The 13,158-nt window shown below is 42.7% G+C and overlaps 1 protein-coding gene across 22 annotated transcripts in view; it reads left to right on the top strand.

Annotated features, from left to right (window-relative positions):
• The window catches only part of DIP2A (disco interacting protein 2 homolog A), a 123,714-nt gene that overhangs the window by 57,200 nt on the left and 53,356 nt on the right, over positions 1–13,158 (top strand). For all 22 annotated transcript variants that reach the window (XR_005062772.2, XR_005062774.2, XR_005062773.2 and 19 more), the window contains 2 exons: positions 5,274–5,393; positions 6,573–6,770. Coding sequence is in view for 15 of the 22 variants with exons in the window: in XM_073231178.1 (XP_073087279.1) it covers positions 5,274–5,393; positions 6,573–6,770 (318 nt within the window). In the remaining 7 variants the exon portion in view is untranslated. The remainder of the gene's footprint in view (positions 1–5,273; positions 5,394–6,572; positions 6,771–13,158) is intronic.

Raw genomic sequence — 13,158 nt, 5'->3', positions numbered from 1 at the left:
ACGTCTGCGGGGTCGGTCAAGGGGGGACGAGGAGAGCGGGGGTGGGTGGGGAAGGAAGCTTCCGACCTTAGATCGGTGGGAAAGGATCCGATTTAAGCTGGACCTGCAGCAGAGTAGGAAGAGGGGGTGCTGTGCGGGCTTCCTCACCGGGACTCCGTGGCGGGCGGGGCGGGAGGGCATCCCCGGGGCGCACGCGCAGGCCCAGAGGTGGGCGGGGCGTGCCGGTTCCTCCTGAAACAGGTTCGTCGTTTGTCTAAATTGTAGGAAGATCCGGAGGATCTCAAATCTAACACTTCAGTATGTATTTTGATACTCCTAAGCATCAGGTCGAATTTATCAAGTTCTTGCAGCTCCTTGTTCAGATGCAAAAGGAAAATACTGAGTCAGCATGAGGCAGGCTTTCCATTGGCTAGGTACATTTTTAATTTGATTTATAACGTTTATATATATCTAAAAAAATTAAATTGCTTTATTGAGATGTAATTGACATGTAATCAACCTCACATAGTGAAGTGTACACATCACAAATTTTAAGCTGTGTTAACACTGGCGAAATCATTCCTGTAAGCAGTGAGCACTTGAGTGCTCCTAAAAGTTCCCTTCGCCGCTTGGCAGTACCTCCCTTCTGCCCCTTCTGGCTCCTCTACCCCTCGGGCAACCTCGGATTTACTTCCTGACACTATAGGTTAGTTTGCATTTTCAAGTATTTTATATAAATAGAATCATATAGCATTCACTCTTTATTGTCTGGCTTCTGCCCCTTGGCATAATTATTTTGAGGTTCAGTTGTGTCCTTGTAAGCATTTGGGCAGGTCATCCCTTCTACGGGTGGCATGGTGTTTCATTCCGTGGGCACAGCAGTTTGTCTGTTCACCTCTCGATGGGTGTTCTGGGTGTTTCCAGAGGCTCTTGCAGATGAATATTCTTATACAAGTCTTTGTACGGATATATGTTCATTTCTTTTGGGTCAGTACCTAGGAGTAGAATGGCTAGATCATATAGTAAGTGTATGTTTAACTGTTTAAGAAATTGCCAAACCGATTTTCAAAGTGATTGTGCCATTTCACATTTCCACCATCAGTGATAATAGTTCCAGTTTCTCTGCATCCTTGCGACAGTTGTACTGTTGGTTTTTAATTTTAACCCTCTCAGTAGGTATGTAGAGGTATCTCATTACAGTTTTAATTTGTCTCCAAAATGACTGGTGATGTTGAACATCTCTTCATGTGCTTATTTGCCATCTGTGTATCTTTTTAGAAGAGTTCTGAAAGGAAAAGAGGGGATGCGAACTCAACAGTCTAAGCAGGTTTATTGCTAAACCTGAGAGGGACCCCTTGTTTTGGCAAGCAGAACAAAGAAGGTGTCTCTTACAGGCTAAGAGGCTTTTTATGGCCAGGGTTTTTGGTGGGCTCTTTGAGGGGAGGGGTCAGGGGAAAGGGAGGCTTGTGGCTTCCTGGCTTGTCCTCTGGAGAAGGCTTGTAGCCTCGGTAAGATGAAACCTAGGTCTCTCTGAGGCAGTGGGTGGGCTTATTCAAAAAGGCGGAACTCCTGTCCAGATTCTATCAAAACTTTGGCTTACTTTTTAATGTGATATTTGTTTTCTTATTAAGTTTTGAGAGTTCTTTATGTATTCTGGGTATAAGTTCTTTATCAGGTTGTAATTTGTATTTTCTCCCAGTCTGTGGCTTCTGTTTTCATTCTCTTAACAGGGCCTTTCAAAGAGCAGAAGTTTTACATTTTGATGAAGTCCAGTTTACCAATTTTTTCTTTTACAGATCCTTCTTTTTTGTCATATCTAAGATATGTGTTCCTAACCTGAGGTCATAAAGACTTCATGTATTTTCTCCTAGAATTTTACAGTTTTAGGTTTTGCATTTAGGAGTGTGATTCACTTTGAGTTTATGTTACTGCAAAGTGTGAGTCAAGTTCACTTTCTGTACATGGATAGCAATTTTATCGGTACCATTTGCTGTAAGGACCATTCTTTCCCTGCTGAGTTTCTTTGACATCTTTAGTGAAAATACATAGCCCACACACGAGAAAAGGCTGCATGCAGCCCTGTTGCCCTCCTCATCCCCCTCATTCCAATGCCACACTGTCCTCATGACTATGCTTTATAATCAGTCTTGAAGTCATGTAGTTTGTCTTTAATCCTGCTTTTTGTTTAAGAATTTGCTTTGGCTATTCCAGCTCCTTTGCCCCTTAATGTGTATTTCAGAATCAGTTTGTTAATGTCTACCAGAATTCCTGCCATATTCATTGACAGTTCATTGACTCTCTAGATCAGTCTGGAGAAATTGGCATCTTGATAATATTGTATATTTCAATTAATAAATACAGTATATCGCTCCATTTATTTAGCTCTTATAAAATATTTTTCAGCACTGCTTTGTAGCTTTCAGTGTACAGGTATTGCATGTATTTTATTAAAACTATCCCCAAATATGTTTTTGATGCTTTTATAAATGGTATTTAAATTTTTTTCCAGCTGTTTGTTGCTAAAGTCTACAGAGATATAGTTGATATTTGTATGTTGACCTTATATTAGTTCTAGTAGCTTTTTGGGTAGATTCCTTAAGATTTTCTACATGATGACCATATTGCCTGTGAATACAGTTTTCTTTCCAAACTGTTTATCTACAGGAACATTTATTTTTCTGGCTGTATTGTGGTGTCTAGGATTTCTAGTATGTCAACTAGAAATGTAAGAATGCACGTAAGTTTCCTTGTTTCCAGGTGTTGGGAAAGCACACACTTTCTCATTTTTAGATTGTTGTGCCACCTTTTGTATGAGAAACAAGAGAGAATAACAAACCATGCATATGCCTGCTGACCTGTATAGAAGGAAATGCCAGAAGGGTAAACCCGAAAGCAGTGAAGTTGGCCACCCCTGGGGGTGGAGCAGGTGGTGGGAGGAGTTCAGGAGGGACTGGCCTTTCTTTGAGTTTATCCTTTTATACAATTTGGACTTTCAGAAATTTGTTGATGTTCTACACATTGAAAACATAAACCAAAAGAATGGAGGGGGGTGATCCCCTAAAACTGAAAGCAAATGGAAATAACCCAGTAGTATTTCCAAGAAACACACAGCCACACTTCAGGGGGCCTTGGGGAGAGAGCCCCCACAGGTAAGTCCTGACACAGTGTTTGACTGCAGCCCAGCCTTGGGACCCAGTTGGGTGGGAAGAATAGCAAACAAATCCTGAACTCTTTTTAGTAGGTTTGTTTTTTGTAGTGGAATGGGTGAAGCAATTTGGAGATTATTTTACATATGTGATGGTTTTGAGTAAAGGTGTTGGTTTTGTTGAGAGCCAGGGTTCTCCCTGTGGAAGAAGAGACACTCAAATATGAACTGGAAAAGGTGAGAAAGAGCACTGTGGGGAAGATTGGAATTGGAGGCATTCGTGTGGACTCATGATTTCTAAGATGTACATGTGTGTGTTACTGCTTGACTGTGCACATGTATCTTGTACATGTAGTGTGTGTATACCGTGAATGTGTGTGTGTGCACCTGGGGCAGCTCTCCAGCTGTGCGTGCTGCAAGAAGCAGAGATAGAGCCATAGCAGTGAGCATGCCTAGTGGCCAGATCATGGTGTCTAATGACCTTTCTATACAGAAGAACCAGCAATTCTTGAAGAAATGGGCCAAGGTGGGATAGCATAAATGACTCAGAAACATCTATGACAGGATAAGGCAGTATTTGAAAAATGTTGGGGAAATGTCACAAATCACACAGGATCCTACTGGCCAAACCTGGATCGGTGTGCAGCAGGATAGTTAAGAGAACACTATCTAATAACCAAGACACTAGCAATCCATGAGTTCTTCCTGAGGATCGATCTGTAGACAGACAGACAGATGGCATGCAGCATGCTCAATATCAACTGGTAAATTTAAATGGAGTGCTAAATGAGTGGAAAATAATTTTTCAACCACTGTAGTAAAATATACTTCTGGCAAGAAGGATCCAGGGCCTTTAACTGTGGGGAGGAGACTTGATTAGGATATCTGTGTGGTCCTGACATGTCTCCTTAACATGTGGTTACTAGTCACACAAGAAAAAACAGCAGTGAGGTAGTGGAGAGTCCATATAGCACTTTGGGCAATAAAAATCAGCATCTCCTTGAGGGTGGACATGACATTCAGGTAGCAGCAGCTCAGTCAGGAATGCAGTGCCTGAAATGAATCATGAGAAAACCTCTCACAAACTCAAAATGAAGTATGTCCTACTTAATGAAGGGAAAGAACTGTACTCTGCAAAATGCCATTGTGGTAAAGGACAAATATCCCAGGATGAAGGGGGCTAACAGGATGTGACAGGTAAATCCAGTTCTTGACTGTAAACTGGCTCCAGTCGTGGAGGAAGGAAGAGGCCAAGGGAGGCAGCCGTGGGGCCAGCTGAGTGCCCCCACCTTGGGGTGTCTGGGCCCCAGGGGCCTTTTGTGCGCCCGCCCCTTCTGCAGCCGCGCTCCCATGCTCTCGGCCATCTCGCCCTGGTGTCTGGCTTAGAGCACACATGCCATGTCACGTATTCTGGGTTGTTCCCATATGTCCGTATGTTTGCTTGTTTGCACCCAGCAGAGGGTGAGCTCTTTGCCAGCCATCTTTCATCTCTCCTTTTGCCGACTGTACATCTTCCAGAACAGTGGATCTTAATCATTATTGAGGACACCAAAGAGCTTTGGGTTGTGTGTGTTATCACTTGAATTAAAATTAAAATGAAAGATTTTAAAGAAATATTTCAATTCATTTAAAAATAATAATAAGCTCATTGTATCTTAATATAAGTAGTAGATATTTATGAAAAAGTTTGTTAAGCAACAAAAATTTTGTGAGAAGAGTGGGCTTGTTCCCTCTTGCTGCCAGTCTCTCTCATGAGTGGTATGGTAGAAGCATCTTCTTCTGGTGTCTCATCCCCATTCAGTCTGTTGTGACATTTCACGTTGTGCGGCCTCTGGAGGGCTGTGGGTGCCCTTAAGGCAGAGTGGAAGGTGTCTCCCTGTGGCCATGGATGTAGTTTGGACCTCACCAGCCCCATCAAAGTGTCTCAGGCACCCCAGGGGTCCTTGGACCACTTTGGAAACCACTAGTATAGAACAAGATCTTCTTCCTGGAAGGCATCAGAAATATTTGTTAAATGAATTAATAAGTTCCAAAGTGGTTATCAGATGGGGCCAGCTCTTGGTTGGATCCACAGGTCCAGACGTCTTTGTTTCCATGTCCTGTTCTCCAGGGGGTGAGTGCTGGCCTCAGTGCCCCTCTTCCATGACAGGTGTCCCTGTGAGCAGCAGAGTGTCCTCCAGAATCCAGCAGCTTCTCAACACCCTGAAGAGACCGAAGCGCCCTCCTCTGAGAGAGTTCTTCATGGATGATTTTGAGGAGTTGCTGGCAGGTGAGCGTTCTCTGCCGTCCCCCTCGAGGTGGCCTGGACAGGGTGGCTGTTGCATCCGGAGACAGGCAAGTCCGCGGGTCAGTGCTGTGGCATCGTCACACAGTAAAGTGGTGTTTTCTCTCCCTCTGGATGCTGTCACTGCTGTGAGGGTGAATTCCATGCCACAGGACCGCTGGCTGCATTTGAACAGGTGGAAAGTTTGTTCCTGGTCAAGAGACTCGGCATTTCTCTGTGCCTCTGGTCCAGTGGTTAGTGTACTTCGTAAAAAATGCTGCAAAGGTGTCATTTACTTAGAGTATTTAAATTTCTATTTAAACCTTAAGTCTCAGCAGCTTATCTTCCCATGGTTTTAGGGCAGTATATTTTTCAGCATAGTTTTGGCCCCTTTTCAGAATTTTAGCCTCTTACTTATGAATGAGATATTTATTAGAAAAAAGAATATAGATTTATTTTTTTAAAAGAATCACCAAGAAAAGAAAGAATTACAAACGTTTAGAAAAGGTACAGAAATAAAGCCCAGTGCAAGATACCAGCACGTGACCAGGTTGCGCTAGCCCAGGAGCACGTGGCTGGCCCACCCCAGCTCCGCCCACACTCCTGCCCGAGTCGCTGCCTACGGCCTGGCTCCAGTGTCACCCCAGTCCTGCAGGCTTAGATGTGGTTTTGAGGGCATTGTTTCCCCTTTGTGATCAGATAATGCCTTTGCAATTCAGAGTTCAGTGGAATGAATGCTCTTTCCGGCAGTCTTTCTTACACTTGGAAAATTTTGGTTACATTCCACTGAACTATAATAGATTTCACTTGATTTTTTTCTTTCAACACGGTGATGGTTATTTGAGTGCCCAGACAGACGCATGAGTCTGCTCAGCCTCATCCACTTGTGTCTGGCTGGCAGTGTCGCTGGGGTTGCCGTGAACCCCCTCAGAAACCTGGCCATCATCGCTGCTGTGCTGGTGGCTGTCCAGCGGGCTGCAGTCACCAGGGCTGGCATCTTCCAGAGTCTCCACCGGCCTCTGGTCGCTTGGTCTGTGACTGTCACCATGATAAAGAAATCTAAGGCAATTACTTAGCCTTTTATAGTTGGCGTTTTTTAAAAAGATCATGAAACATGAATGCTTAAAAACAATGTGCTCATGGTACTATGACATGATGATTCTTAAATTTCAATTTTGCCTGTAGTTCGGCAGACAGACCCAAATCGGCCAAAGCCTGAAGGAAGCCAGATGGTGGTGCTGAAAGGGGAGCCTCTGGCCGCCGAGGCCCCCCAGCCTCCGTCACTGCTGGCCGCCTTGCAGCGGTGGGGCACCACGCAGCCGAAAGCCCCCTGTGTGACTGCCCTGGACACCGCTGGGAAGGCCGTCCACGTCCTCACCTACGGCAAGTGTCTGGCTCTGGTTTAGCTGTGATGTATTGCATGTGTCATGCAGCACAGAATGCAGCCTGCTGAGCAGTATGGAACGAACCGTTCCTGGGAGACTAAGACCGCTGTGACGTAAGGACGCACTGCGTCGCTGCAGGTGACCTGCTGGGCCTCTGTCCCTTCCACCCACGAGAGGGCACTGCCCACGGACTGATGGTGACTCGCCCGCCACGTCGTGGGTTTCCAGTGTTTGCATCTATATCAGCATTTCTGAAAATGGCTTTTAGTTTTCTCTGCTTTTAACTTTGTGTTTGTGTTTTTTGTATTTGGCTTCCTTTGGTTCCACATTATTGTCGTCATGTACCGCACATCGTAAGCATAGAGCTCGAGGCGCGTTTGCAGGGTGAGAACACTCCCGGGACCAGCTCTCAAGCGGCACTGCCAAGGCCCCCGGGTCCCTGCCAGCCCTCACGCAGCCCCCCATGAGGTGGCTGCCGCGCCGACCGCCGCGTTAGAGGTGCGTGTTTCCAGGAAGAGCGTCCTCTGCTTGATTTTTCTCAGGTCCTTTGTGCGACTCCTCCGTGATGCATGAGGTTGCAGGGGGTTTGTTCGCATTGACCCACGTAGTTGGGCTGTGTGAAGGCGCCAGAACCCACTCACTCTGTGGGAGGCGGACCCCGGGCTGTTCCCACCTCAGGGCTGTTGTGTGCAGCGCGGTCGTGAGCATTCCTGCGGCCCGCAGTGAGCGGTCGCGGGTGGCAGCATGGTGTGGCCTCGAGGCCCACGGCCGTGCGCGGGTGTCTGCTACCTCCTCGCCGCAGCAGTCTGGGCTCGGCCCCGCTCTGTGCTCTCTCTCCAGCCCGCGCCTGTCTGTGTATTTCCTGCAGCTTTCTTTCTCGGGGGTGTTACGCAGTCAGCTTATGCTGCCTTTTTGGCTAGTGGTGCTTTCCACGTGCTTATTGGCTGTTTACGTATCCTCTCTTTGGATCCTAATCTTTGGCTCACTTTTTTGTTTGGTTGCTAATGTTTTCTTACCTTTACGTGTTTCAGAAGCACGTTGTTTGTTAGATACGCGTCCTGCAAACGTCCTCTCCCACTCTCTGGACTGCCTTTGGCACTTCATAATCGTGGCTTCAGATAAATGAGAAGCCTTAACTCCATGTAGTCTAATTTACCTATTTTTTTACTTTATTATGGAGCCTTTTTTGCCGTTAAGGAAGTCTTTGCCACTTCTCCTAACTTTTCTCCTAAAAACTTGCTTGCTTTTCACATTGAGGTGTTATGACCCATCTGCTTTTCACTTTGGTGTCCAGTGTGAGATTGGCGGTGTTTTCCTGAGTAACATCACCAAGTGTGCCTGCTGTTGATCACTGCAGGGGTGGTACTTTGGGTCGCCCTGTCATGTATCAGACGGAAGACACTCTTGTCTGTTTCAGGGCTCCCTTCTGTCTCATCAGCCTGTTGTCTGCCCACACTCCCTGGGTCACTGTGATCTCATGGGCTTTGTTGTCCGGTGTGTAAGTCCTTCCGCTCTGTGATTGTTCGGTGAGATTTCCTTGACTGTTTTGGCGCTTTGCAGTTCCGGGTAACTTTAGGATCAACCTGTCAACTCCCAGAAAAATTCCTGCTGGGATGTTGATTGGCACTGCTTTGAATCGACCATTCCGTTGGAAGAGAACTATTATACAGTTATATGGACTCTTCTGATTCGTGACTGTGGCATATTTCCATTTCATTAATTTCTATTACTAATGTTTATACTTTTGGTTACAGAAATCTGGAGCATCTTTTATTAGATTCATTCCTATTGTGATGGAATGATTAAAAATCTTTTTTCTACTCACTTATTGCTTGTATATAGAAATGCAATAGATTTTTAAAATTCTGACTTTGTATCTAGTGATCTTGTTAACTTACCATTTCTTTTTTGTTTATTAATTGGTAGTTTGTCCATATATCTTTTGGATATCCTGTGTGCAAAATTGTATTATCTGTGAACAGTAATAGTGTTATTTTGGCCTTTCCAAAACTTAACCTTTTACTTATTTTTCCTGCCATGCTGCACAGCTAGAACCCCCAGTATAATATTAGACAGTGGGCATTTCGCCCTCTTTTTTTTGCATCTTAGGTGGAAAGCTTTTGGTATGAAGTATGATGTTTGCTGTAGTTTTTTGCTTCAAATTCCTGTCAGATTAAGGAAATTCCCTTCTATTCCTAGTTTGCTGTAAGTTTTTCATTGTGGATTGGCATTGAATTCTATTAAATGCTTTTTCTGCTCTGTCAAGGTGGTCATATGGTTTTTCCTCCTTCCCCATCAATTTGATGAATTACACTAATTAATTTTCAAATGTGAGCAATCCTTACACTCCTAGAATACATCACCTTGGCCGTGATATCTTAACTTATTCCTAAGTGTTTGGGCTTGACGTGCCAAGGCCTTGCTTAGGATCTGTGCATCTGTGTCTGTTAGAGAGACTGGTCTGTGATTCTTTAAAAAAGGAGCTCATTGCCCTCTTGTGAGGAGGGAGGTTTGCTGACAGCTTTACCTGCTGAATTCAACTTTCAGACCTAGGTCATGCTGTGCTTGGGTAGCCCCTGGCCAGAGCTGAGCAAGGTGGCCCGGCAGGGCCTTATGTTCGTCATGGGCTATCCTCAAGAATCAGCTGCAAACCGCCCCTCCGGGCATGCAGCGAGTTGGCCACAGCGATGTTGTGCTCTGACAGCATCTCCTGCCTTATCTCGCTGTTTCCCTTCAAAAGTTTTACTCCCAGGAATAGTTTTTGAGCCTGACTCTGACTCAGTTTCTGCTTCTTGAAGAAGCCAACCTGAGATGCACCTTCTCTCCTGTCGTATCCTGCTTGCATTATAAGTCTGTGCTCATTGTGGTTTTAATGTGCATTTCCCTGATAATTAGCGATGTGGAGAGTCTTTTCATGTGCCTGTTGGCCATCTGAATTTCTTCTTTGGAGAATTGTCTGTTCATATCCTCTGCCCATTTTTTAATAGGGTTATTTGCTTTCTGAGTGTTGAGGCGTGTGAGTTCCTTATGTATTTTGGATGTTAACCCCTTGTCAAGTATGTCCTTTAGAAATGCATTCTCCTATACTCTAGGATGACTTTTTGTTTTGCTGATGGTGTCCTTTGCTATACAGAAGCTTTTTAGCATGATGTAATCCCATTTGTTCATTTTTTGTTTTCCTTGCCCAAGGAGATGCATTCAGCAAAAAGTTGCTCATGTTTATATTCAAGAGATTTTTGCCTGTATTGTCTTCTAAGAGTTTTATGGTTTCATGACTTACATTCAGATCTTTGATCCATTTTGAGTTTACTTTTGTGTGTGGGGTTAGACAATGATCCAGTTTTATTCTCTTACATGTAGCTGTCCAGTTTTGCCAACACCAGCTGTTGAAGAGGCTGTCATTTCCCCATGGTATGCCCATGACTCCTTTATTGTATATTAATTGACCATATATGCTTGGGTTTATATCTGGGCTCTCTAGTCTGTTCCATTGGTCTATGGATCTGTTCTTGTGCCAGTACCAAATTTTCTTGATTACTATGGCTTTGTAGTAGAGCTTGAAGTTGGGGAGCATAATCCCCCCAGCTTTATTCTTCCTTCTCAGAATTGCTTTGGCTATTCGGGGTCTTTTGTGGTTCCATATGAATTTTAGAACTATTTGTTCCATTTCATTGAAGAAATGTTGTTGGTATTTTAATAGGGATTGCATTGAATCTGTAGGTTGCTTTAGGCAGGATGGCCATTTTGACAATATTAATTCTTCCTACCCAAGAGCATGGCATATTAGTGTCCTCTTTAATTACTCTTAAGAGTATTTTGTAGTTTTCAGGGTACAGGTCTTTCACTTCCTTGGTTAGGTTTATTCCTAGGCATTTTATTCTTTTTGATGCAGTTGTGAATGGAATTGTTTTTCTGATTTCTCTTTCTGCTAGTTCATCGTTAGTGTATAGGAATGCAACAGATTTCTGTATATTAATTTTGTGTCCTGCAACTTTGCTGAATTCAGATATTCTAGTAGTTTTGGAGTGGATTCCTTAGGGTTTTTTTGTGTACAATATCATGTCATCTGCAAATGAGGACAGTTTAACTTCTTCCTTACCAGTCTGGATGCCTTTCATTTCTTTGTGTTGTCTGAATGCCATGCCTAGAACATCCAGAACTATGTTGAATGAAAGTGGGGAGAGTGGGTATCCCTGTCTTATTCCCGATCTTAAGGGAAAAGCTTTCAGCTTCTTGCTGTTAAGTATGATGTTTTCAGTTGGTTTGTCATATATGACCTTTATTATGTTGAGGTACTTGCCCTTTATACCCATTTTGTTGAGAGTTTTTATCATGAATAGATGTTGAATTTTGTCAAATGCTTTTTCAGTATCTATGGAGATGATCATGTGGTTTTTGTTGTCCTTTTTGTTGATGTGGTATATGATGTTGATGGCTTTTCGAATATTGTGCCATCCTTAAATCCCTGGAATAAATCCTACTTGATCATGATGGATGATCTTTTTGATGTATTTTTGAATTCGGTTTGCTAATATTTTGTTGAGTATTTTTGCATCTATGTTCATCAGGGATATTGGTCTGTAATTTTTTTTGTGTGATGTGTTTGCCTAGTTTTGGTATTAGAGTGATTCTGGCCTCATTGAATGAGTTTGGAAGTATTCCCTTCTACTTTTTGGAAAACTTTAAGGAGGATGGGTATTAGGTCTTCACTAAATGTTTGATAAAATTTACGATGAAGCCATCTGGCAAAGGGGCTTTGTTCTTAGATAGTTTTTTTTATTACGAATTCAATTTCATTGCTGTTAATTGGTCTGTTTAGATTTTCTCTTTCTTTCTTGGTCAGCCTTGGGAGGTTGTATTTTTCTAGAAAGTTGTTCATTCTAGGTTATCCAGTTAGCATATAATTTTTCATAGTATTCTGATAATTCTTTGTATTTCTGTGGTGTCTGTAGTGATTTTTCCTTCTCATTTCTGATTCTGTTTATGTGTGTTAACTCTCTCTTTTTTTTGAAAAGTCTGGCTAGGGGTTTATTTCTTTTGTTTAGTTTCTCAAAGAACCAGCTCCTGCTTTCATTGATTCTTTCTATTGTTTTAATCTTCTCTATTTTATTTATTTCTGCTCTAATCTTTATTTCCCTCCTTCTACTGACTTTGGACCTCATTTGTTCTTCTTTTTTTAGTTTCATTAATTGTGAATTTAAATAGCTATATGGGATTGTTCTTTCCTGACATAGACTGGCAATATAATTCCCTCTTAGCATGGCCTTTGCTGCATCCCACAGATTTTGCAGTGTTGAATTATTGCTGTCATTTGTCTCCATATAGTGCTTGATCTCTGTTTTCATTTGGTCATTGATCCATTGATTATTTAGCAGCATATTGTTAAGCCTCCATGTGTTTGTGGGCTTTTTGTGTTCTCCGCATAATTTATTTCTATTTTCTTACCTTTGTGGTCTGAGAAGCTCGTTGGTACAATTTCAATCCTTCTGAATTTACTGAGGCTCTTTTTGTGTCCTAGTATATGATCTATTGTTGAAAGTGTTCCATGTGCACTTGAGAAGAATGTGTATTGCGCTGCTTTTGCGTGGAGTGTTCTGTAGATGTCTGTTAGGTCCATCTGTTCTAATGTGTTGTCCAGTGCCTCTGTCTCCTTACTTATTTTCTGTTTGGTTGATCTGTCCTTTGGAGTGAGTGGTGTGTTGAAGTCTCCTAAAATGAATGCATTGCATTCTATTTCCTCCTTTAATTCTGTTAGTATTTGTTTCACATATGTAGGTGCTCCTGTGTTGTGTGCATAGATATTTATAATGGCTCTATCCTCTTGTTGGACTGACCCTTTTATCATTATGTAATGTCTTTCTTTGTCTCGTGTTACTTTCTTTTTTTGTTTTTATTAGGATTCTTTTATTATCTTAATTTTACTTTTTAAAATAATTGAAGTATAGTTGATATACAATCTTATATTGGTTTCAAGTATACAACACAGTGGTTCAATAGTTCCCCATATTATTAAATCCTCACCCCCACTAGTGCCGTTACTATCTGTCACCATAGGAAGATGTTACAGAACCATGTGCTATATTCTCCATGCTGTATACCATCCCTGCGACCAACTTATATTATGATTGAAAATTTTTGTGCCCCTTTATCCCCCTCCCACACACTCACCCCATCCCATCCCCCATAGTAACCACCAGTCCCTTTGCCTATGAGTCTACTGCTATTTTGCTCATTTTGTTTTGTTTTTAGATTACACAAATAAATGAAATCATATGGTATTTGTCTTTCTCCACCTGGCTTATTTCACTGAGTATTTTTACACTCTAAGTCCATCCATGTTGTTGCAAATGGCAGAATTTCTTTTAAATGGCTGAATAATATTCCAT

This window comes from Manis javanica, chromosome 3 (assembly GCF_040802235.1).
Source record: "Manis javanica isolate MJ-LG chromosome 3, MJ_LKY, whole genome shotgun sequence".
Lineage (NCBI taxonomy): Eukaryota > Metazoa > Chordata > Mammalia > Pholidota > Manidae > Manis > Manis javanica.
This window is presented reverse-complemented; position numbering and strand designations above follow the sequence as displayed.